The 27,483-nt window shown below is 40.1% G+C and overlaps 1 protein-coding gene across 1 annotated transcript in view; it reads right to left on the reverse strand.

Moving 5' to 3' along the window:
- jam3b (junctional adhesion molecule 3b) overlaps nt 1–27,483 on the reverse strand; it is a 55,540-nt gene that overhangs the window by 19,739 nt on the left and 8,318 nt on the right. Inside the window, exon 2 of the mRNA XM_080214594.1 lies at nt 204–269. Within this exon, the coding sequence (XP_080070720.1) occupies nt 204–269 (66 nt within the window). The remainder of the gene's footprint in view (nt 1–203; nt 270–27,483) is intronic.

Raw genomic sequence — 27,483 nt, forward strand, 5'->3', positions numbered from 1 at the left:
CACATAAAATTCTGCCCTTTTTCTTAAAAAAGTCGTCGCAATATTTCATTCCAAATCATATTGCTTACAGACCTACAAAGGAACAAGAACTAGAAAGTGTATTAGAGAGTGATGTAAGGAATATAACACAAATGCAAATCGAGTAGTGGGAATCAATAACTTGTGGGGACAGCAAGCAGAAACAAAAGAATCATTCTACTTACCATTAAACTCATTTACCACAGGGTTTGGATTGTTAGTTGTTACACTTCCTGCCAATATTTGATAACCTAAACCAAAAAGGAATAAAGTATTATTTTTATTAACAATCTTCCATAAATATTACGTAGTACGTTTGTCATCACAAATTCTATAACTTGACCACAATTAAAATCACATGGTCTCTTAAATGCAAGTGAGTAAAATCCAAAGTTGTAGTCAGTGAAGTCATTACCACATTTCTCTCAGTAACACTTTGTACCACTCATGCCATCTTGTGTCTGATGGTCACTTCCTGGTTGCAAATTTAGCACCATACCACGTAACTGTGTTTTTGGGGCGGGGGGGGGGGGGGGGGGGGGAGAGGAGGAGGAGGAGGAGGAAATTAAGGAAAAAGAATGAAGGCTCAGAAGGAAAAGTATTGAAAATTCACTAGACTGATTCCTGGGATGAGACGCTTGCCCTGGGCTAAAAGTTTTGCTTTTATGACCCAGAGGGTTTTAGGGAACTCACTGCATGAAAGGGAGTAGAGGCTGAAACCTTCAATTAATTTAAGTAGTATAGGATATGCACCTCGAGTGCCATAACTTGCAGGGCTACAGACAAAATGCTATTGAGTGGGATCAGGCTGTATGGCTTGTTTTTCTGCCAGTGCAGACACAACAAGCCAATTGGCGCCTCTGTGCCATAAATGTACAAACGTTCTTGACTCGTGGCATAGTGGCACAGTGGTTAACACTGCTGCCAAACAGTGCAGAGAACTGGGTTCAATGTTGGGCTTGGTTCAATGTTGGGCTTGGGTCACTGTCAGAATCTTGATGAATAGCTGGTGAAGTGAAATCAATTTTTATTTATGTTCTTCTGTTAACTTGCATTTGGGAATTCAAAGATGTAATCTGAGGTATGATGTTATAATTGTCGGATGTCTGGGAGGAAAAATGTAACTTTAGCACAACAATTCCCAAAGGTCTCTTTCATCAGTGATTTCCTTGGGTCTTTCTGGGTCCACAAATTAAGATTTTTTGCTTCTATTGGTCATCAATCCCATTATCGTTGTATGCTGCATACACCAGCTTGAGACAAAGACATTGATCTTCAATGATATGACAATGTCAACGTTCCTGTGAAAGCATTACAATGATGTATCAATCAGGTGCTCCAGATCACAATGGACCGGAATGCTGGTTCATCGATTCTGACACATTCATTCATTAACTCAGTTCAACAATTCCCATACACAATTGGGTACCATTGTCCTATTCTTCTGCTTATAGAATCATAGATTTTACAGAATCCCTATAGTGCAAGAGGCCATTAGACCCATCGAGTCTGCAATGACTCTGACAGAGTAGCTTACCGAGGCACTCTCCCTCGCCCTATCCCCGTAACCCCACACGTTTACCATAGTCAATACATCTAACGTACAGCATTTTTGGACACAATGGGCAATTTACCATAGCCAATCCACCCAAGCTGCACACATATTTTCTTTAATTTTATCTCTTTCTCTCAATGTCTTTTTCTATCTTGAATTTGATTTGCTTCACAAAACTCATTATGTTGATTTTCTTTCACTGGTTAACAAGATGAGTCATTGGGTAGGACATTAATGAGGTCCCAAATGCAATATCGACATTTTTATGCCAATATCATTTGGACATACCAGAAACATGCGGCACATTTACGGTGCAATGCACATGGTGAGGAGAAAAACCCCACCATTTATTCCAAAGAGTGGAAAATGCATGATGAAAGAATCAGGACAACTTAATTGATTTGAGAAATATGTTCTTATGTATCTGTCACAAACCTAAGAAAGTAGGAGCAGGAGTAGGCCATCTAGCCCTTCGAGCCTGCCCCACCATTCAATAAGATCATGGCTGATCTGTCGTGGCTCAGTTCCACATTCCCGCCCTCTCCCCATAACCCTTAATCCCCTCCCTTATCAAAAACCCATCAACCCGCGTCTTAAAAATATTTAGCGCGGCAGCCTCCACCACTTCAACGGGCAGAGAATTCCAGAGATTCACCACCCTTTGAGTGAAGAAGTTCCTCCTCAACTCCGTTCTAAACCGCCCCCCCCTTTATCTTGAGGCTGTGCCCCCTAGTCCTACTGTCCTTTCTGAGCGGGAAGAGTTTCTCCACCTCTATCCTATCCATCCCATTCATCATCTTATACGTCTCAATGAGATCTCCCCTCATTCTTCTAAACTCTAACGAGTACAAGCCTAGTTTATTCAGCCTCTCCTCATAGCTCAACCCCTTCAACTCCGGTATCAGCCTAGTAAATCTCCTCTGCACTCCCTCCAAGGCCAAAGTATCCTTGCATAAGTACGGCGCCCAAAACTGCACACAGTACTCCAGCTGCGGCCTCACCAATGCCCTATACAGCCACAGCAAGACCTCCCTACTTTTATATTCAATCCTCCTCGCTATGAAGGCCAGCATCCCATTAGCCTTCCTGGTCAAAGCATCAATAGTTATTGGGAAACCAGAAGAAATGTAATTGCTAGCTGATCAAGAGTTCTGCAAACAATTCCTACTTAATTACACATGATTACCATCAGTTTCTTGAAGCTTACGGACTCATTGATTACAAAGATTTTCCCAAAGTCTGTTTTCATTCTGACAGAAATCCAAACTGAAATTTGCATCATCTATCATCACATCTGGTAGCTCTACCAAGTTTCAAACCTGACTGACATCTCAAAGTTTCACAAGAATTATACTCCAGACACTTATGGATCGAGACTAATTTTCTTTTCAAATACCATGGTGATTCAGTATCATTTAACTTCTGTGCACCAACAACTCTAAATAACCTAACAAAGTCATCAGTTTCTTGGTGTCATGTTTTCCACATCCCACCCCATCTCCAGTGGACAATAGAAGGTAAATGTTATTTGTAGGCATAGTAACCCAGAGGTGTTCATTTTTAATGGGTACAGATTTTGCTCACTCTATAAATGAAAATCACTTTCATACGTAGTATACTTAATTAATTCGGAGTAGCAAAAAAATTGATACACATCATACCTGTTAGTGCAGGTATTTGTTAAACAAATTTATAATGTCCAAGTTTTAATACTCCTATCCATTTCCTTCACCAGATTAGGGAAGGGACAATTTACAAGAGGGAACGGGTAATCTTTTTGTCAGCAAAACATTTTATTCCAAAAGCTTACAAACTGCTAATAATAAAATTGGAATTCAAAAGTATTACAATGGTAAAACCATGACCAGAATTTATGTTCTTCAATTTATTGTGCCGCATGAAGTTTTCCATCAGGAATGCCTTTTACCCTGAAAGAGGATTTGAGGATAGGGAGATTTTGCTGCAAATGTATAGGGCATTGGTGAGGCCACACCTGGAGTAGCGTGTGCAGTTTTGGTGTTCTGATCTGAGGAAGGTCATCCTTGCTTTCAAGGGATCACAGTAAAGGTTTACCAGGCTGATTCCTAGGATGTCAGGTCTGTCATATGAGATGAGACAAAGTCGATTAGGATTATATTCACTGGAGTTTAGAAGAGTGAGGAAATCTCAAAGTTATAAAATTGTAACAGGGCTAGAAAGGGTCGATTCAGAAAGAATGTTCCCAGCATCTGTGGAAAGAGTAGCAGAGTGAACATACTCTCCTTCAGTCCTGCAAATAATGCTGAACAAAGGGAAAGGCCTACTTCAGAAATTTCAGTGAATGACCCATAATTTTTCAGTACCAATCACATGAATGGTCCATGCAGAAATGGAATAGAATGGCACCACTGATTGTGGCCAAGTTGACCTTAAAGTTTCAAAAACCTTCTTCCAAAGACAGAGGCTGACTTTTATGCCAAGCACAGAACATGCAAGCCAAGGGGCAAAAAAAATATATATACTCAGACTTATCTCCCTCAGGATGTACTGTACACTGCTTGCAAACTTAAATTACTCTTTTTGGCAATTAGTAACACTTTCAAATTCAGTTTGTTCTGGTGCCTTGAAATAGACATTTCTGCTGGGAGAAAATACAAGCTATCCAACTGCATTTAAGGAAACAAGACATGTATTAAATTCTATGGCAAGTTTTTCCTTCCATTATAATCTAACAATAATAAAATAGGAGACCATTAATCTTTATTTGATTAATTGATGTGCACGTAGGTCCACAAAAACTCATTTTCCTGTTTTCAAATCAAATCAAATCTGGCACTTCCAGTGAACAAAACTTTATTAACAAGATTCAAAAACTCTTTTTAGGCAAATACCCAACTCCAGTCGCCTTTAAAGTTTATTAGCATCACAAGTAGGCTTACATTAACACTGCAACGAGGTTACTGCAAAAATTCCCGAGTCACCAGACTCCGGCACCTGTTCGGGTACACTGAGGGAAAAATTAGCATGACCAATACGCTTAACCAGCACGTCTTTCGAACTGTGGGAGGAAAACAGAGCACCTGGAGGAAACTCAAGCAGACAAGGAGATCATGCAGACTCTGCACAGACTGTGATCCAAGCCAGGAGTCGAACCAGGGTTCCTGGTGCTGTGAGGACAGCAGTACTAACCACTGTGCAATGTTCCACCCCAGGGTTTTTTTTTAACCAATTTACAGTGTCCCTTTGTCTAGTTTCAACAAATAAGATCCCTGCAAATCTGCTGCAGCTTACAGAAATTCTCAAAGCCCATGTGATAAAATGTACACATACCACCCATAGAACTTTGCCCACTGGATGGTTAAGGTCACAAAAAAGGAGCAACTTCTTTTTAACACCAGGGCAAGAAATTTAACCTATATTTTATTGTAAATTCTTGATATGGTTTTCCATAAATGATTTCTATTATAGGGCTAAATCATTTTTTTTAATGCAACTACCATGTTCAGTAACATTGCCCTGTGGCATGATAGAATTCATGCTGCATTTCAACATTTTTAAAACATTATGCTTTAAAATGGATTTATTAGCGGAAATCCACATGGACACGGGGAGAATGTCTGTGTGGAGTTTGCACAGTCATCCAAGCCAGGAATTGAACCCAAATCCCTGGCTCCGTGAGACAGCAATGTTAACCACTATGCCGCCCTAAAAAAAAGCAACTCCACAACTTCCAAAGATCTCCAGAATAGACCGACTCAGGTGGGTTGCATATCTTTTTAGATAATCAATTAAGGTTTAGAAATGCAAACAGAAAATTCTGGAAAATATTCTGGTCTTATTCTTCTTCAGAACTTTGGTTTTGCTTTTATTAAGATATGAAGTTCAGTACAATTTTTCTTTTGACTTATTCAGAAGTCCATTTTTTGGTTGCTAGATTAGAGATGACCAAGCATTTTTTTTTGCTGAGGTCGTCTGCCTTCAGAGATTCATTGCCCATTCACACCCTTCGAAGAAACATGGTTGGTAATTTGACACAGATATATTGTACCTAGAATACTTTGGCAGTTTTGTCTATCTAGCTATTTTGGTTCTGCTCACTGACACTCGAGTTTCAAGAACTGGAATTTCTACGCAAGGTCACATCATTAACTCACAGTAACATCAAAACGGACAGTTTAAAACCATCTTTTTACTCTAAACCGGCGGGGTTTAGAGTAGCTCGCCACTTTCGGGGAACTACAGGGAGACCCCGCTGGAGTGAAGGGAGCAATCGGGAAACCCCCAGACGTTGGACAGCGGGGGCTGGTGCCCCCTGGGTATGGCCATCCTGGCAGTGCCAGTTTGTGTCCCCAGCACTGCCCAAGGGTCAAAGTGCCATTGCCCAGGGGGCACCTTGGTACTACCCACTAGTCTTCAGGCAGTGTCAAGGGGGTGGAACATTGGATGGAGTCTGTTGTGGGCAGGGCTCTCTAATAGATGATTATCTACCAACAGCTGAAACGCAAGACTTAATGTTTTAGCATGTATTAAAAAACATTGTAGCAATTATGCACATAAGCTGCACCAGAATGGCTTTACAGTAGCTGACCATAACATCAAAGGTGATGCATCTATATAAAGGTCATTGATATGAAAAACCCAATAGTACGATTTGACTCCAGTTATCAACAAAAAAAAATGTCTTGGAGTACAACCAATTGTAATACAGTTTGGCAAATTGACTGTGCTGCTTTGCACAGAAAGCAGAGTTAGCGCATCTGCAGATACATCCATCTTTTATTTTAACAGTATGAATGATAAATAGCATGGTTTTGATGAATGCATTTCAGTTCCAGCATGATACTCAAAGTGACATATTTACATATCCAGCCTGGAGCAGACTTTTATTTAAAAACAATAACAGTTCACATCTGAATTGATTGTCGCCAACAAAATACTTCAATGAGATCAGCTTCCTGTTTTTCCAATGGAATCCAAACAGAATTTTTGTTGTTTATGGGTCTGTTACAGCATGTCACAATTCTGCTGACTAAACTTGAATAAGCACTGGTATTCAAGTTGACAAAAATGGATGAATACAGGGGATTAAGATGATGAAATGGAAGGATGAGGAAGAAAGTGTCGAGAAAAAGAGAGCATTATTTTCCAACCTGAACTTGTTACACATTCTGCAACTATGTTCCAATTCATTATTTGGGTTACAAAACTGCACAGCACTTTTTATTAAAATGTTTTAAAAGCTCTATTCAAGTAATATCATAAAAAATGTCAATGCTCCCACCACCACCCCCCCCCCCCCCCCACCTCGCCCTATTCAAAATTGGTTTGCATTGGAAATATAAACAAGACCTTTGCTACGAAGCTTCCATAACGTAGTGTAAATAACGATAGATCAGAAAGATGTTGCTCTTGTACATTTTTATTACTGAAGTTGGGACATCAAATTTGGAATTCATTGCCAAACTTTCAAAATTAAATGTGATTTTTCATATTTGAAGTAAATTTAAAATTTAGGAATCTTAGTCATTGGTTTAACTACAACTTTGAAATAAATTTTCAATGCTGCTGGATTTTTTTTTAAAAAAGATGTACACATTGGTGCTGATTGCAACTGGCTTACATGTACATCTTGGACAAGGAATTGCTTTCACTAAAACACACAAATGCTGGAAATTGAACAAAAACAGCAAATGTTGGAACATGTCTGATAACAGTTTCGTCCAACTATTTATTATTTCTTTCAGATGCCAACATCTAACATGTCTATTTCAGCCTTTTTGCACCTTTTACCACTGTGGTCACTATCTTTTCCCTCTTCTGCTTAATAAAAAGATTTTAAATTGGTAAACTATTATTAACATACCTTATTTCAAACAGTTTTAATTATTGGAGGCGAATTCTATTGTAGTGGCAGCATAGTGGCTAGCACTGCTGCCTCAGCATCAGGTACCTGGGTTCAATTCCCAGCTTGAGTCACTGTCTGTGCGGAGTTTGCATGTTTTCCTCGAGTGCTCCGGTTTCCTCCCACAGTCCGAAAGACTTGCTGGTTAGATGTATTGGCCACGCTAAATTCTTCCTCAGTGTACCCGAACAGGCGCTGGAGCGTGGCAACTAGGGCATTTTCATAGTAACTTCATTGCAGTGTTGATATAAACTGACTAGTGACAATACGAAATCAACTATTGTTGGAATCAAAGTTACAGTTAAACTAAGTAGAGCTTTCTCATTGAAGTTTCACTTTAAGTAACTTACTAAGATACCAAGATTCTTCATTTACTTTCAGCATGAAAAATCACAATTAACTTTGTAGTTCCAATTTCAGTTTTTACCAAGTATATAAGGAAAGTTATTTTTATCTTTATTTGTATGGCTTCATGTAAGCATCAAAGCAAAGATCTAGTTTACATTTCCAATAAAAAACAATTTTGAATTGGGAAAACAATGAGAAATTGTGGCATTTACTCACAATATTACTTTACCAGTTTACAGTGTACTTGTTTTCTGTAGCTAGAATTGCTTTCCTTACAGAAACCTGCGTGATTTTTATAGAATGGGACAGTGCCGAGTTAGTTCTGTCAAAAAAGATTTTCCTTAAAGCCGGTATTATTCACCCTGGATGGATCAGCAGCTACCAGTCTGTCACTCTGATACATGGATGGGGTCAAATTAGCCTATTATAATTTAGCTGGGGAAGAAAGAGGAGGCTAGGGAATTAACAAATTTCCATCACTCCCCAAAACAAGAAAGAAAGTACCTGTAACTGAAAGGAAGGAGGTTGGTTCTCAAGGCCAAGACTCAATATCACTGGTTGTAGGAGCTACGTCCTCTGTAGCTTCTGCTTCCCTGGCCCTAAGAATAGCATTCTCACTGAGAACTGAATTGCAAAGAGCTGTGGCAGTGGCGCTTGGCGTTTCAAAAACAAGAGTATGGCAGGGGCGCACTGGAGGCAATGAAGGGAAAAATCCCTCGACAAACAGCAAATCTGGATGGACTAGGCCAAGAAAAAGTCAGGTGGTTGTGGCTACATACATGGGCAAGGCTGCAGTGGCTACAGCTCTCAGCAGCATGACTCCTGGTGGGCAGGCAGGGAAAGCTATTCCCAGGACTGGGGAGGCATCAGCATCTATGGAAGGCCCAGCTCTTACCATCCATAATATTAAGTCTTGGTCTTGTTCTGAGATCCAACCTCCTCCTTTTCAGTTACAAGTACTTTTTTGGTTTATTGTTTAGGGGAAGAGATGGATATTGTTAATTTCCCAGCCCCATGTTAATAATTGGCCAACTTGTTCCCACTGTGTCTTTAATCACTCAACTCTGAGATCTGCCCATACTCAGAAAAATCTTTCAGAGATTCACTCCTGTTAAACACGAGGGTGCTTCTTAAAAATCCGCTCTTTCTGCTTTCCTCCACAACCTATTGAACACAGAAGTGTTTGTTTAATTGATTTCACTTGGTTGAAGGGAGCAACCAGTACCAATTGTCAGTTTACAACCCAAATCATTTCCATCTGTAAAACCGGCATTTCTGGTAAAATGCTCCTGCATAAAATGGGATTTGCCTGTACTTCCAAACACACCCAAATTATTTCTAGCTCCAAAGTACAAGACCGAGGCACTAAATCTTGTGGTTTAATGAAAAGAATCATTAGTGCAGCAGAAACAAAGAATTTAAATGAAATCCCACAAATGTAAATGGTCCAGATACACTAAGTTTTCTAAGAGAAAACAAACTCAAAACCAGATACATCTTTTACTGTGGTACTAATCAGAAGTGCTCTGAAATTTTCTAGACATTGCCAGCTTTCAAAGCTAATCCAACAAGCACAGGAGGTATCAGTTGTGGCCTGGAAGGTCTTTCTATAGTTCACATCAATTTATTCAAGTGGATAAGGCATTAGCAAGAACATTCCAAATAAAAGCTGCAAGAATTCAAAACAATAAAGTGCGCAAAATCCTATGCTGTGATGAAAGAGATTTATTTTTAGGATAATTGTCACAGAATGTTGTAATGTTTCACTGAAAGGACATAGAAGAATTTACCCATGGAACTGGTGAATTTGAACATCAATAACTATTTAGACGAAACCAAGTTGTTTTAAATTGTGCAACCCATCACCACCCACCATGGTATTTTTTAATTCTTCATTTTTTTTTAATATTACTTCCAGGATATTTCACAAGTTGCTACAAAACAATTTCATTCATTGTTTCTGCAGTGCCCTGAAGGTTTATCACTAATTTTAAGGATTTTGGCTGTTAAAACACAACCCAGTGTTGCAGCTTGAGTAGTCTATTAATTCAGACTAAGCTATGGTAATGTGAAGTATTTAAACAGCTGAGAACCTCAGAAACATTGACTTCAATGTTCTTGCTGCATTTTTCTCATTTTAAATGACATCACGCTTAGCTGCTTCCCATCATCTTGGGTGAAGGCAAAAGTAAAATATAATTTTATTAAAGATCAGATTAATTATGTCACAAGGTTGAGAAACAAAACCTAAATAATACCAGCAGCCTTATTCAAGTACATTAATATGTTCATAAAGCCAGTTGCTTTTCATGACACTCAGATGACAATTTAGCCATAGCCTAATCCTCAACAGCCGGGATTCAAAATGCAATCTTTTTAAACAGCTGACATTTTTCAATATAACAAGTGTGCCTTTAGGATCACAAATGGCCAAGAACGCTCTGACCTATCCTCTGTAATGCTAAATTCACAAATTAATTTTGTCAGTTATAAAGCATCCACATTGATACTGTAGCACCAATCAACACCAATTCACTTAAGTTCAAAGTTAAACAGAGTTAAACTTTAGAACAAAAGGAATACAACAGTGCTAAATATATTTTATAAAGCACTCTTTTCTCAAGTCAATACCAACTAAATGTTTTTTGGAAAATGTGTACAAAAGTAGAATGTTATGTGTTGAGAAACCAACTGATTGCAATGTGGGCAGAAAACTCAAGCCACCATGGTTCAGAATTGACATTGTGAAACTTGATACAAAAGCAAAATACTGCAGATACTGGAAATACTAAATTAATGCTGGAAATACATCAGCAGGTCACAGACCTGAATTTTCTCTCTACAAATGCTGCCAACCCTGCTGAGCGTTTCCAGCATTTCTGTTTTCATGAAAGTTAGCTTTTCTTTTCATCATTCTGGATTCTTTACAACTATAGCTTAATTCTAAATGGAAATCAACTCCGTTGAACATCCCAATAAATTAGTCAGCTTTCTTCCTCGAGGGAATTTCGAATTGCAAGATCTAAAATATGTTTTGAGCTTCCAGCCCCATGCTATGTACTGTCTCTTTGACCTGGAGCTCCAGCCCTGCCTTCCAAACAAGGTTTTCTTTTTCTCTGATTGATTCAGACTTCTAGGAAACAGAGGGCACTATCTATAACATTTTCACAGGATCGCCAACAGGTTTGTCCATCAAACCAACTACCCTGCAAGTTCACTTAGTTGAACTTGCTCTTCTCTCTGGAAAAAAAAAGGGGAAAACATACAAGGCTGCACAACTGTCCTTTCTCGCACTAACTTATGGCATGTCCTTCTTGGGGATCTGGGGCTTCAGTTCTGCCTGTTCTGTAGTTTCATAAAGGTACGCAACCAAGCAGCCAACTCCCATTGTGTATCAGTTTAATTCCATGCTAGTTGCATTTGTAGATCACTCAGTTTCACTTACTGTGCCTGTCTGACAGATTAAAACTCCTAGAACAGAGAAAATGGCTGCCAACTTCTGCAGAGTCTAATTAGACAAAAATGCAGTCTACAAATAGATACTTGTAATGTGTTGTTGCCTATGAATTTTGCTATCTTTCAAAACTCCCATGATACATACTGATTTTATGACTATACAAAATATTGTTTTCTACTAGAGCTTACCAATCGTAAATCCAATCAAGAGGAATTTTAAAATAGTTGCCATCACAACTCTGTACATTCCTAGTATTATTCAATAAGCAATCCCCTATTTTCTAAAAGGTACAACAATGTTAAGCTTAAAATTCTGAGCCCTACTTCCTCGTCACTGACTTGAGACAACATTAAACATCACAGCTGCACTCCCAGACTACCCTGAGCAACGTCATGGGCAATAAAGTAGTTTAAAAATAACAATTTTCCTGGCATGTTTTCCAATGTCTACATATACAGCAAAGCACAGAGAAAACAGAGCAAAATGATTACAGGGGATAAAAGCATGCAGAAGGAGAAACCTTTCAGCATATTGTGCTCAAATAAGATACTGCAGAATATATTTTGGTGAAAATAAAAATTAGTTGAGAGCATCTATTCAGGCCATTTCTAACATACAAGAAATTTAAGTCAGTAACTTTTGTGAGCGCATTCCAAAGAACTCTGCAGTTGGAATCTGTTCATTCACATGAGCTCAATAGAAAGGTGCTGCCGTGGAAGCTCTCAATCAGGACAATGGGAGCTGCTTTAATCGGCAGCGTGACAGGTTAATTCCCAGAGATGGGGAAGGTTCAGAAGCCGAGTCTTTGAAATTTTAGCTAGCTGGGAAAAAGCTGACCAACAGCTGAAAGGAATTGATGACAGCCAGAGAGGGTGAGAATCCACGAGCAGTCAAAGTTTTTAAATAAAAAACAGGGATAACTCTATATGTTGGTTATCAGGAAATTTATGAAGGTCAAAATTCATCATAAATGTTTCACTCATTGACATGTAAAATAAATCAACTGGCTGCTCTTTACAAAACATCTTATTTTGAGTATAAAGTTTAACTCCTGATTACAGGGTTCCTTTCGGCTGGCTATCGCAACAGGGCTAAGGAAAAGTAAAACAGGTTGGGCAAACCCATGGTGAATGAAGTATGGAAATATTGGAATGAATGAGAAAAAAGTTAAAAGTCTAAAAAATAGTTTATCTTTTTAAAAGTAATTAATAAAACCTGAAGGAATGAAGACGCCACATTTCTAAGAGTTAATTTTCAGGTGTCAAATAAACTTGTGCAATTAACACTTCTCACATTACTGCAAGCATAATTAAACTGAAATGATTAAGAACAAACTTTGTGGTGAGTTTAATTCACATCTACCATGCACGTACAGCAATTTCAGACCGTTCAATGTACTTTTCTATGGTGAGCCACAAAGCAAGATGCTGACGAGTAGGACATCCCAGACACAAACTTTTGGATTTTTGCACTTAATCTTGCATCTGCCCTCCACTGACATTGCTGAGTGCCATTCACATCTAAGTAACATTCAACATCCATAGCCGATCATTGGCCTGCATGTTTCTATACAAACTACTCAAACTTAAGTGCATTCCATAATGCTTGTTTTATCAATTACACTTGTTTGCTTGAAGATGTCAATAATCACACAATTATACAGTATTGAGCAAATGTATGTAGGATTCTCAACATAAAGATGAAAACTTTCGCAAGCTTCACACCAACACGTATACAAAATCACCTGCTTTATATTTTAGCAGATTAAAGGCTGTTCCTCTGAAGTTAAAACCAGATTTTAACGTACATAGAGTAGAACTTATTTTTGGAATTCATTCAAATGGTATTCAGTTTGCATTTTGGTTTCGTGCTGAAAGAGAAATATCATTGCCTCAGGAATTAAATATTTTCATCATTAATAAGTCATGAGGAATTTCTTTGTCAGACACAAGAGATAACTGCATGGCAAAGCGCCACTCAACATTCTACTCGACTGATAACAATTCCATTTTCCACAGTAACAATCCATGTGGTCAGAGCAGAGGGAGGCAGGGCTTGGATAATGGTCTTGTGATCCATTATTTTCCTTTTAACGGCAAACACAATGTTGCCACTTGCACACCAGAAAAGCATTTCTTTTTTGTTATTAATTTGTGCAATGCAGGCTTAACAAGCGTTTATTGCCAATCCTCAACGGCCCTTACAGAGGTCATGGTCAGTTGCCTTCCTGAACCACAGCAGTCGATGTATTGCAGGAACTCAGACAGTGTTATTAGGGCGGAAGTTGCCAGATTTTGACCCTGTCATAGTTGCATCTTGTAGATAGCACACACCATTTACACGATGCAATGATAGTGAAGAGAGTGAATATTGAAGCAGGATGATGTCAAGCAGAGTGTTATTCAAACTGCACTCACACAGATAAGTGGTGAATACTTCATCACACTCTTGCCTTATAGAGGGTGGCAGTAAAAGGTGTCTCAACACCAGATTAAAGTCCAACAGGTTTATTTAGTAGCACAAACTTTTGGAGCGCTGTTCCTTCATGAGGTGAGTGAGGACTTGTGTTCACAAACTCAATTTACAAGATAATGTTTGGACCGAGGCATCTTGAGGGGAATTGCTTGATACAGCAGACGCAGCACGGTTTCGTTAAGGGGAAGTCGTGTCTGACAAATTTACTGGAGTTCTACGAGGATGTGCCTAGGGCGGTGTATAGAGGAGAGCCGGTGGATGTGGTCTTTCTTGATTTTCAGAAGGCGTTCGACAAGGTACCTCACAAGAGGTTATTGCAGAAGGTCAGGGGACATGGAGTTGGGGGTAGGGTGTTAGCGTGGATAGAGGATTGGTTGTCAAATAGGAGGCAGAGTGTGGGGGTCAATGGGTGTTATTCGGATTGGCGGATGGTGACTAGTGGAGTGCCCCAGGGGTCGGTGCTGGGGCCTCAGCTATTTACCATTTATATAGATGATCTGGAGGAGGGAATCGACTGTATGGTGTCGAAATTTGCTGATGACACCAAGATTGGTGGAACAGCAAATTGTGCGGAGGGTGTGGAGAGTCTGCAGAAGGATCTAGATAGGCTGGGCGAATGGGCCAGGAACTGGCAAATGGAATTTAATGTTGGCAAGTGCGAGGTGGTCCACTTTGGTAGGAATAATGGTAGGAAGGATTATTACTTATGTGGCGAAAAACTGCAGCAGGCGACGGTGCAGAGGGACCTCGGGGTCCTTGTGCATGAGTCGCAAAAACCCAGCCTGCAGGTGCAGCAGGTGGTCAGGAAGGCTAATGGGATGCTGGCCTTCATAGCGAGGGGGATTGAATATAAAAGTAGGGAGGTCTTGCTGCGGCTGTATAGGACATTGGTGAGGCCGCACCTGGAGTACTGTGTACAGTTTTGGGCGCCGTACTTACGCAAGGATATTTTGGCCTTGGAGGGAGTGCAGAGGAGGTTTATTAGGCTGATGCTGGAGTTGAAGGGGTTGAGCTATGAGGAGAGGCTGAATAAACTAGGCTTGTACTCTTTAGAGTTTAGAAGAATGAGGGGAGATCTCATTGAGACATATAAGATGAAGAATGGATGGATAGGATAGAGGTGGAGAAACTCTTCCCGCTCAGAAAGGACAGTAGGACTAGGGGGCACAGCCTCAAGATAAAGGGGGGGGGGGCGGTTTAGAACGGAGTTGAGGAGGAACTTCTTCACTCAAAGGGTGGTGAATCTCTGGAATTCTCTGCCCGTTGAAGTGGTGGAGGCTACCTTGCTAAATATTTTTAAGACGCGGGTTGATGGGTTTTTGATGAGAGGGGATTAAGGGTTATGGGGAGAGGGCGGGAATGTGGAACTGAGCCACAACAGATCAGCCATGATCTTATTGAATGGCGGGCCAGGCTCTAAGGGCTAGATGGCCTACTCCTGCTCCTATTTCTTAAGTTCTTATGAATGAGAGTCTTTACAGGTAATCAAGTCTTAAAAATTACAGACAATCTGAGCAGAGAGAAGGCCATGCACAAGTCAAAGAGGTGTGCGTTGCCTCCAGCCAGGTCAATCAGTGAGACTCTGCAAGCTCAGGCAAGTCATGGGGAGTTACACGTGGGGCTTGCCATGTCTCACTGACTGTCCTGGCTGGAGACAATACACACCTCTAACTTGTGCATGGCCCTCTCTTTACTCACATTGTCTGTATCTTTAAGACTTGATTACCTGTAAAGACTTGCATTCCAAACATTATCTTGTAATGTGAGTTTGTGTCTATATATGCCCTGTTTGTGAACACAAGTCCTTACTCACCTGATGAAGAAGCAGTGCTCCGAAAGCTTGTGCTGCCAAATAAACCTGTTGGACTTTAACCTGGTGTTGTGAGACTTCTTACTGTGCTTACCCAAGTCCAACAGTGTAGATGGTGGATAGGCTTTGAGAAGTCAGGTGGAGAGTTAATTGCTGCAGAATTTGCAGCCTCCGACCTGCTCTCGTAGCCACTGTTTATATGGCTAGTCCAGTTCAGTTTAAGGTCAGTGGTAACTCTCAGGATGTTGACGATGGTGGATTCAGCAATGATAATGCCACTGAATGTCAAGGGTAGCTGGTGAAATTCTCTTTTGTTGAAAGTGGCCATTGCCTGTTGCAAATGTTACTTGCCACTTGGTCCAAGCTGGCATATTGTCCAGATCTTGGTGAATATGGGGACTGCTTCAGTATCCAAGAAGTCTTGAATAGTGCAGAAAAATGCAATCATCAGTAAACACCCCCATTCTAACTTGATGATGAAATGGCTGAAGACCTTCCAAACTTACAATGACTATCACGCAGAAGGTGAAGGGCAGCAGTTACGTAAGAAAATCACCCAGAAGTTCCCCTCTATGCCACTCACTATCTTGTGTTATATTGCTGTTCCTTCACTGTTACTGGGTCAAATTCCTGGAACCTCCTCCTCTTAAGGTTAACACGTAGATTCAGTTGGCGGTTAGGAAGGCAAATGCAATGTTAGCATTCACGTCAAGATGGCTAGAATATAACAGCAGGGGTGTGCTTCTGAGGCTGTATAAGGCTCTGGTCATACCCCATTTGGAGTATTGTGAGCAGTTTTGGACTCCATATCTAAGAAGGATGTGCTGGCCTTGGAAAGGATCCAGAGGAGGTTCACAAGAATGATCCCTGGAATGAACAGCTGGTCATATTAGGAACGGTTGAGGACCCTGGGTCTGTACTCATTGGAATTTAGAAGGATGAGGGGGGATCTTATAGTGGACGTGGAGAGGATGTTTCCGCTGGTTGGAAAAACTAGAACCAGAGGGCATAACTTCAGGTTAAAGGGACAATACTTTAAAACAGAGAAGAGGAGGAATTTCTTCAGCCAGCGAGTGGTGAAGCTGTAGAACTCTGGTGCAGAAGGCTGTGGAGGCCAGATCACTGAGTGTCTTTAAGACAGGGATAGAAAGGTTCTTGATTAATAAGGGGATCAGGGGTTATGGGAAAAAGGCAAAAGGATAGGGGTGAGAAAAATATCAACCACAATTGACTGGTGGAGCAGACTCGATGGGCCGAGTAGACTTATTCTGCTCCTATGTCTTATGGTCTTAATGACACTGCGGATATACTTAAACATAGAGTGCAGCACTTCAAAAAGGCAGCTCACTCATTCAAGGGCAATTAGGAATGGGCAATAAATGCTGGCCAAGCCAATGAAGTTCATATCCCTTGAATGAATTTAAAAAGACTCTGCTCATGTAAACTGCCTGTGTTGTTAGCAGAGAGAGAAAACTCGGAGAATAATCCAAATGGCAATGCTTGATGAACTGGACATAAGTATTTTGCATTGAGCTGCTGAAGTGTTTCTGGGACATTACACTATTGAATCCTACTTAAATTATCTTTAGAAGTATGAAGCATATAGCAAAACAAGTTCAACAGGATTATATGTACAGTAAACAAGATGAGCCAAACATTCCAGGATTAAGCATTGCTGGAAGCTTTCCTTCCTTTTGTCCTCACCTGTTGTGCCCGTTTCTGTTCATCTCTTCCTTCATGGTCCCATTTCAGTCTTTATGGCCATTCCCAAATCCTGAATCTCTGCAGTTTCAAGTCACTCGCCTGCGATTTCAATGCCAATTTCCACCTCTTGTCCCAGCCAGTAGTTTCCAGCTCTGGATAATGAAGATCACTTTATCCAGTATCCATCATGGTAGTGGAAACCTCCCATCATCCGTGTGCAAGGTGTGAAAGCATTCAATTCCACAGAAGATGGGTTTCTCTTCTGTTGAGCACGCTGAATAAAAAGCTCTCCATTATACACTAAAGTCCTTATTGTAACTCACTTGTTCAACATTATAGTTTATTTACTAGTGTCACAAGTAGGCTTACATTAAGACTGCAATGAGCTTACTCTGAAAAACCCCTCGTCATTACACTTTGGTGCCTGTTTGGATACACTGAGGGGGAATTTAGCATAGCCAACGCACCTAATCTTGTCTTTCAGTCTATGAGAGGAAACTGGAGCACCCGATGGAAACTCATGCAGACACAGGGAGAATGCGCAAATTCTGCACAGAGTGACTCAAGCCGGGAATCAAACCCAGGTCCCTGGCACTGTCAGGCAGCAGTGCTAACCACTGTGCCACCATGAAGTCTGCAAATGGATTTTGTCCATGGTTTCAAGTGGCAGTATGAAAGTTATTCAGGACTGTCAGTAAACTTTTTTTTTTGCAAGCCTCAACTTTTGGAATGTCTGTTTGTACAGCTTCCATGGAACATACAAATTTAAGATAATTCTTAAAAACCATGATACATGATTGATAAATCTAATAAGTGTCATTGATTTGCTTCAGAAGTTGTGGATTATGGGACCATGTAATATTTTAAAGATTGCTTTCTCCATTCAAATGCAAGAGAACTGGTATTGAAAGCAAAGCCTGCATAAAGGTACTTTGGGATATTTTATACAATTACATTTTAACTATATCGAACACTGTGCAACTGAGTGGAACTGGAACAGTAAAATTAATATTGAATCAAAGGTTAGCTCCACTTAAAGGGAAATCAAAGGAAGATGTGAAATGGTCATGGTTCACAAAATCAATAACGTTGTCAAGAATGTTCAGAAATTGTGGCCTTCATCAGAGAGCAGGTTTTACAAAAGTCACTTTTGAACATGGTAAAGCCTATAGCTGATAGCATTTTCATATGGACAACTGCTAGTACTGTGCAAGGATAAGCAGGTCAACTAAAGGACAATTCTGCAGTTCTTGCTCTTCAACTATCCTGCTGTCTGCAATTCTGTTGAACAGGCAGAAGCCATTACTACAAATATTACCAGCTGTTTCCTGAAGCAATCTCTCCATTTTGACTTGTTCCTGCTGTCAAATTTGCTCCTGTCATAGGTCATAAACACGGCCTTTCTTCTGTACTGGAAGTATGAGAATTTAACACAGCAACATGTTACAAAATTCATCATTTTACCTTGAACATAAAAAGTCAGTCTCCACCAGTGCGTGACCAAAGTATTGAAGGGATCTTACACCTCTTAAAAGGAGGTACATTGCAGCTGCTGGAAGGGGTCAGGAAGTAGATTAAGAATTTTGCCAAAATGGCTCAACCCGAGAGCAGCAGCACCAGGGTTTTCTGACAATGCTCTGGAAGCTGCATTGCAAACGTAGAAAGAAAGTAGGATATTCTGCATCCACATTGGGGCAGGAGGTCCGCAAGCCATTTTATTATCAGATAGTGGGAAGAAATCAGAAGTATAGCTTGAGGAACATGGATGTAGGGCAAGAGAAAGTTTAATGATTTAACAGACTGGCATACTCCAAGTACACCACTAGTATCATCCATGGTTTAATTCATGACACCATCGCCCATCTACCAATAACGTCAATTAGTATTCAACTCTTAAATTCAAATGGTGTATCTCACCCAGAGGACTGTTGTAAGAATTCTTCAAATTCTTTTACCAATTACTTTAAATCTATGTTCCTGGTTATTGACTTCTATCCTAACAGAAATAGGTCCATCTATCTGTACTATATGTTATTTATCTCAATTAAATCCCCCTCAGCCTTCTCTGTGCCAAAGAAAACAATCCGGGCACTCTTTCCAGAGCTAACATTTTCCATTCCTTGCAATACCGTCATAAATCTCCTCTGAACTCTCTAGTGCAATGACACCCTTCCTGCAATGTATGTAGCACTCGTATCTGATACGGTTTCAACATAATCGCCCAGTTTTTATACTCCAGGCCTCAGCCAACTTAGGACAGTATCCTTTTTCAGTTGTCCTTCTACCTCAAGAATATGCACTAGTCTCAATGTTTCTCTTTATTTCTCAAGAACTGACCCGCTACTGTGCTTTCTCTTGCCTTGTTTGTCTACACCATTTGTATTACCTCACACTTCAGATTAAATTCCATTTGCCAATTTTCTGCCCGCCTAATCATTTAATTGATATCATCTTGCAGTCTACAGTTTTCTTCCACGCTATCACATAACCGGTTTTCATATCATCTACAAACTTCTCAATTATTTCCCCTACATTTAAGTCTAAATCATCAATTATATAACATGAAACACAAGAGACTAGAGGACTAGAGGAGAGGGCACGGCCTCAAAATAAGGGTGGGGGGGGGCAGTTTAGATCAGAGTTGTGGAGGAACTTCTTCACTCAAAGGGTGGTGAATCTCTGGAATTCTCTGCCCGTTGAAGTGGTGGAGGCTACCTCGCTAAATATACTTAAAGTCACGGGTAGATAAGTTTTTGATAGACAAGGGAATTAAGGGTTATGGGGAGAAAGTGGGAAAACGGAACTGATCCACTTCAGATCAGCCATGATCTTATTGAATGGCAGGGCAGGCTCGAAGGGCTAAATGGCCTACTTCTGCTCCTATTTCTTATGTTCTTATGAGACCCAGTAGTACCCTGCAGAATTCCACTGGAAATAGCTTCCTAGTCACAAAGACACTTGTCAACCTTTGCTTCATGTTATTAAGTCAATTTTGGATCAAAGTTGCCACTTTCCCTTGGAACCTATGAGTTTTTGATTTTCTGGCCAGTTAATTGTGGGACTTCGTCAAAAGCCTAAAATCCACAAACTACATGAAACACAAACCCTCACTGGCCCCCTCCTTTTATTTATTTGAGATAAATTCAGACACAACCATCTGTTAACGGCTGAATAATCTGTATCTAAATGGTCATTTATTCTGTCTCCAAATCCGGAGGGTTTAGACCATTCAGACTGTAATTACTCAGGTTCTCTTCCCCTCTTTTAAACAATGATTTCACCACAATTCCTTGAGCACCTCGCCTGTAGCCAGAGGGGATTGGAAAATGACGGCCTAAGTTCTACTATTTCTTCTCTTGGGAATCTGGGATAGATTTAATCAAGGATGCTAAACATCTTGATATTTCCTTCCTCACTATGTTTATCCCATCCAATAATTCACATTCCTTTGTCTTAACTACAATGCCTACTTAGTCCTTCTCTTTTGTAACGAGATGCAAAATATTCTTTAAGAACCATGCCAATGTCTTTTGCCTACACGCACACACATAACAGACTATACTCTTCCTTTATCTTACTCTTAGCAAAACACTGAGTTTCCTTTGATTTTTTGATATTGATTCATTGCTTTCCTAATTTCCTTTTTAATTTCCCTTTTAACACGCAAGGTTTTCCGCAGTATTGAGCATTTGACAAGCTCTCTTTTGTCTTATCCTACTGTGATCTTTAACATCAACGAGGTCTCAATTTATAGTCCCACTCCATTTCTTTGTGGGAACATATTTAAGAACTCTGGGCCAAAGAGGCCATGCTGAAATGATCAATGGCAAGAATCTCTCTATTTAAATCGCCCTTTCTCCATCTCTCGTTCATCCAGTAATTCCTTTCAACTTCACCCCCATACCACCTCTTGATCAAAGCCCAACCTATGTCCCTTTTTCATTTCAGATAACCAAGCTGAAACCTTTATCAGATGACAGTGAAGGTGAAGAAATAGCACTCAATGCTACACTTGCAGTCATTAGCTCACATACTGATATTGTACATACTAAGTGGATTACGATTACAGGAGGAATTTGTATGTAGCGAGACATCAGACACAGGGAGTAAAGGGGAGGGCAGGGAGGAGAAGTGATGCAAGATTTGGATTCACGGTAGGGGTGACCTCATACTGAATCTACTGGACAGGAGTCAGATGAGAACAGACTGCAGAGGGCAACTAGATGACAACAAAATGTTTACAGAACCGGAGAGTCTGCACACAACGTCAAGGAGCATTGAAACCTGAAGTTTGATATGGGAATAGGTGGGCACCTCCATCAGCAAAATCGGTGGAACCCTCCCACAATAACATCTGATGGTCAAAGTCACAGTTTCCAGCTCAAACAACTTCAGCAGAGCTGCTTTATCAGACTACAAATGGAAGTATAGGAGGTAGGGGGAGGTTGTCATCTTGGCTCAACAGACCACTTCTCTGGTAGCTTCTAGAGCATGCAGTTTTCTAATATACCCCCAGTGTTGCTGGAAGTGTCAGTGGCTCCAAAGAACAGCAACTTGCTGTAATCTCTCAGATGGGACAAGTCCTGTTCCCATCCTTGCCATTCCACATAGGCTCTTGCTTTTGTCCACCAGCCAGTCAGCCCAGACTGAACTCAGACTAACATGATGCAATATGAATTTTGGACTTCTTGGACCAGAACTGCTCAATATTGTCCTTAAAAGCTACCAGCTGTCTTCTCAATTGAGAGTTAGCAATCTTCCATATCTTGGGGAATCATCTCATAGAAGCACCGGGAAAGGGCACCAAGCGTCAGGCATTAAGGAACCACACAAGCATAATTAGTTTAATCGTGCATACATAAAAGAATTTATAGAACTGGATTTAAATATGCAGGGAGTGGGATACTAGGTGAATGAAAAGGTGTGGTTGGGGAGGGATTGGTGCTGTTCATGAATAACATGATCATATAAACACTTTCAGCCAGAGCTCACCCATGCCATAGTTGCCCTCTCTTGCACATTTCCATTTCTTCCTCTTTCTAACAGATCATCATGTATTTCATTGCTCTCTCTTTCCTTGGTCAGTTTCAGTTCCCCATGTCTGCAATCAACTTCTTTGCAATCAAGAATACTTTATGAAAAATGTGCCGCAAGACCAGCCAAATCCCCTGTAGAATATTCAAACTTCAGAATTTAGGGACCCTCTAAAAACAGATACAAGTTGCACCATCAGCCAGAAGAAATAATCCAACAAGTACTTTATGATCCTTTTAAATTTTATGGCGGGGGCAATCTTTCACACCATTTATGCTGTGTTCAGCTAGGCCAGGTTAAGATAGCAATTTGGCAGCAATCAGGACTTCAAAATGGCAGTGGTGACTTCACATCAATACCACACACTCCTCCCAGGCATAATCTTGCCACTCTGCATGTTGCCAGTAGTTGTTCACCAAGGTGGTGCTCTGCACATCCATCGCGGCCTGCACTCAGAGCCTTGTGGCCACAATGCTGAATAAATGGGTGCGATTTGGTTCAACTTGGTCCCCATTAGCTCTTGAATGGTCAATATATGCTGCTTGTGCCCTTGACAATGTTTCTGTTGGTGACATGGTTTGAAGGTACCTTTCAAATTAAAACTTCTAAAACTAAAGAGAATCATATTTCATGTCCATCATGCTTGTATAGTGTTAGAAATGCAGAACAATGCAACTGGTTGTACCAGGACGAAGACAAAACTTTGTTTGATTCTTTTACATGTCACAATAGATACGGTGGCAATGAAAAAAGCTGGTCTCACTTTGTTATAGTCGTGATGATTGGAGAAATTACTAATCAAGGGAAGAGTAAGAGGATCAAAGCTTAATCGCATAATCCATTCAAAACAAAAAAGTCAGACAGAGGAATAAATCGGCAGCCAAAGTTACAGTGAAACTAAGACAGCAACATTATGCATGGACAGTCATGCCTATTTAATCTGCTGACTTCAGCCTACCACAATGCTAATTCAGCCTACCACAATGCTAAATGAGCACAATGGAAACAGTAGCAAAACAAATTCTTAAACACTGCTGAAAAGAGAGACATGTTGCCAAAGCTTTTCATCTTGCACTGATCAGAACAAATGTAAAAATGTCAAATTTCAAATGATCAACAATGATTTATACTATAGGTAAAAAGGGTCGATTGGCAGTTAATTCCAGCTGACCATGGAAAAAGCAATAGGGCTTCCAAGCTCCAGAATAATACAATTAAAGGTGCAAGGTTTCAATACATCTCCTTTGTTTGCAGAGAATATATGCCACCCCTATAGCAAACGGAAATGAGCCACATTACAAGCTTAACTGATTATCTTAATGTTCATTAGCGGCGCTATTAACACATTCAGGATTGTTCTGCAAATGCTGCTCAAATCATGGAATCCATCGAACAGTAAGATATTAGGTTTCAGCATTATGTCCTAAGTAACTGTATTGCACCGGCACTGAAACAAATTAAATCATTTGACCCTTCAATTATTCAAAGGATGACACACATCCGAAAATGTTACTGTAAAGCTTAAGACAATAAAATGCATACATTAAGGTTAAAAGAGTTTGACTTCTAAAATTCAAATAATTATTCAAGACATGTTGTTCATGTATTATTGATCTCAGGATTGAAAATTAACTGCAATTTCCAATTATATTTTTTCAAAACTTATGATAACCAAATATCTCTAAAATTAAGAATCCAACAACGCACAAAAAATTCTGAATTGTGCATTCTACTACAGTACCCATAACAGCTAAAATACAAACAACAAATCTTGATTGCCCTCAATAACAACGCAGCATTTGACCAAATGTCAAGGATTTGACAAAACTGAAAATCAGTGAGACCCAGTGGCTGTTCACTGGTTAAAGTTATAACTGGCATATTGGAAGATGGGTTTGGCTGTTGAAGACTAATCACCTCAACTCCAGGACATTGCTGCAAGAGATCTTCAGGGTAGTGTCTTAGATTCAAACAACTTCAGCTGCTTCAAGAAGCTTTCCCTATCACAAGTGGGGAAGTTCACTTGATAGTGGCGATTTTCAAATTTTTATATATTCTGGAAAGGTTCCTGCAGATTGGAAAGTAGCAAACATAAGCCCACTTTCAAGAGGAGAGGAAGAGAGAAAACAGGAACTACATGGAATTAGCTTGGTGCTAGTTGCAGAGATGATGTTAAAACTTTGAAAAGAAATCTACGCGATAACTAGGCACTTGGAAAATAATATGATCGGGCAGATCAACAAGGATTTGTAAATGATGTGGGAATGACATGGGAGCTGGTGGACCCTTGTGTGATTCCAAATGAACACATCAGTAGTAAGTGTTGGATGCTCAAAGAACTGCAGCTCAGACTTAAGTTGGAGTCTGAGCTTAGGATGCTGCAGGGGGAGGTGTCCTTAGTCCTTATTCAGCAGGTAACAGATTCTTGTTCATTGTGTGGATGAGTGAAGGGACTGTAGGAAGAATGAGCAAACTGTTCAGAGAACCATTCAAGTTGGGGGAGAAAATAAAAATGTAATTACACTTGGAGATGGCATATTCAGAGGAAATAGACACTGTTCTCCGTAGCCAGGACCAAGAGTCTCAAAGGCTGTGTTGCCTGCCCAGTACCAGGTCTTGAGACATCTGCTCCAGGATGAAGAATTTGCAGAGGGAGGGGAAGGATCCAGTGGTCATGATCCACGTAGGCACCAACAACATAGGTAGAACAAGAAAGGAGGTTCGATGTAAGCATGCTGAAGAGTTAAACAGTAAATTAAAGAACAGGCCTGGGCAGGAAATGTTATCAAAAAAATGCAACACAAAACAAATCCAGAGTAGCAAACAACTGTAAAAAAAACCAAAGCTAAATGTCCTTTATCTGAATGCATGAAGCACTTGTATAGGAATATGATGTATTAGCTATTACAGAAACATGGTTGCAGGGTAATCTGGACTGGGTGCTCAACATTCCAGGTTATAATGTTCCAAAAGAGCAGGTCAAAGGGGAAAGCAGGTGGAGCACCATTGCCAATCAAGGACAGTTTCAGAGCAGTGCTGAGTTGTGATATAAAGACAGTGGATAGTGATGTAGAATCAGTTTGGATTGAAAGTGTGAATAGCAGGGGAAGGAAGACAAGGATGGGAGCCGTCTATAGAGCACCCCCCAAAAAAAGTGTGACCTCTCAAGAAGTTAGAGCATAAGTGGGGAAATATCAAGGGCATGTTTGAAGGGAACTGTAATTATCATGGGAGATTTTAATCTGCATTCTGATTGAATAAACAAAACTGATAAGGGTAGAATAGAAGAATTTATGGAATGCATCAGGGATTGCTTTTTAGAGCAGTACATTGTGTATCTACCCAGGAAAGGACTATTTTAGATATGGTTTTGTGTAATGAAGAAAGATTAATAAAGGATCTTGTGGTCAAGGATCCCCTAGGGCATTGTGACCACAACAGGATAGAATTCCAGATATTGTTGGAGTTTAAATGCCATAGGTCCATAACCAATGTCAGTACAAGATTCTGAGGGGGCTTGACAGGGTAGATAGAGATTTTTTCACTAGTGGGAGCATCTCAAACAAGGGGACATAGCTTCAAGAAAAAAGGCCGGTCATTTAAAACTGAAATGAAGAGAAATTTCTTCTCAGAGAATGGCGAATCTCTGGAATTCTCTGCCCCAAAGGGTGATGGAGGCTGGGTCATTAGAAGTATTTTAAGTGGAAGTGGATAAACATTGATTTGGAAATAGGCGGCTATAGGGAAATGGTACAGAAAAGGAGTTGTATAGATCAGCCATGATCGTATTGAATGACAGGGCTGGCTTTAATTTTTGCATTCCTGTGAAAATCATTGACAAACCTGCTGTGAAGTTTTTTTGGGGTTGTTATTTGTAGCAGAAAAAGGCAAACCAGTGGGTGAGGTATATTTGGATTTTCATAAGGCTTTTGATCAGGTGCCACACAAGTGGTTAGTAAACAATGGGATTGGGGGTAATATACCAATATGAATTGAGAATTAGTTAATGGACACAAGAATAACGAAACACAAGAATAAATGAGTTGTTTTCAGGACAGCAGGCTATTACTGATGGATATTTTGGGTCTGGAACGTGTAGCCTGGAACTGTGGTGGAGGCAGGTTCAATTGAGGCATTCCAGAGGGCGTTAGGTGATTATTTGAATGGAAACAACATGCAAGGAATATACAGGGAAAAGGCAGAAGAAAAGCACTCAGTCATAATGCTCATTTGAGCCTGTGCCGACATGATGGACAAATGGCCTCTTCTGCGCCATAACAATTCTGTGATTAAATTCTGAGATTCCATGAGTACCACAAGGATCAGTGCTGGAGCCACAACTGTCTTGGATGTGGGGACCAAGTGTAATAGTTCCAAATTTGCTGATGCCACAAAACTAGGTAGGGATGCAAGTTATGAGGAGGATGCAAGGATGTTTCAAGAGGACTTGGGCAAACTAAGTGAATGGGCAAGAAAATGGCAGACAGACTAAAACATAAATAATAAAGTTATTCACTTTGGTAAAAAAACAGAATGGGAGAGTATTTCTTAAATGGAAAGGGGTTGGGAAGTGTCAATGTCCACTATCTCTACAACCACCTCCTTCAAAACTCTGGCACATAGCTCATCAGGTCCAGCGGATTTAGCAATCATCAATCCAATTAATGTGCACCAACTCTTTATTAATACTAATTTCATTCCCCTCATTGCCCCTTGGTTCTCTGGTATTTTTAGATTTTCCACATCTTCTTCTGTGAAGGCAGACACAAAATAATTGTTTAATTTATCCACCATTTCCCTATTATCCATTATAACTTCTGATTCTGCTTTTTTTTTTAGAAAGGTAGTTTTCCAATTCATCGCAGCCAACTTGCCCCTGATATATTCATCCCAACCTCTGCTCAGTTTTAAGACCCTAGTTTCAGGGTGAACTATGTTGTCAAATTGTAACGAAACAAATCACTGGAGGAGATACTGAGAAAGTTAAAAATGGAAATCACGATACCAATAAGATGTTTAAGTAAGATTTTGTTTCCCACTGCCAACTGCCTGAGAAAAAGGTGAAGATAGCAATCTTTAGTTCTGCCACTACACTAATAAGATCCCATCCTCACTAAAAAAAATTGCAAATTTAATCATATTGTTTATTATATCTGGAAAATGTGAGTTGGGCAAAATTAAGAACAAAAGCAGCCAAATTA

Source organism: Carcharhinus amblyrhynchos, chromosome 29, assembly GCF_965287045.1.
Source record: "Carcharhinus amblyrhynchos chromosome 29, sCarAmb.v2.hapA, whole genome shotgun sequence".
NCBI classification, from domain to species: domain Eukaryota; kingdom Metazoa; phylum Chordata; class Chondrichthyes; order Carcharhiniformes; family Carcharhinidae; genus Carcharhinus; species Carcharhinus amblyrhynchos.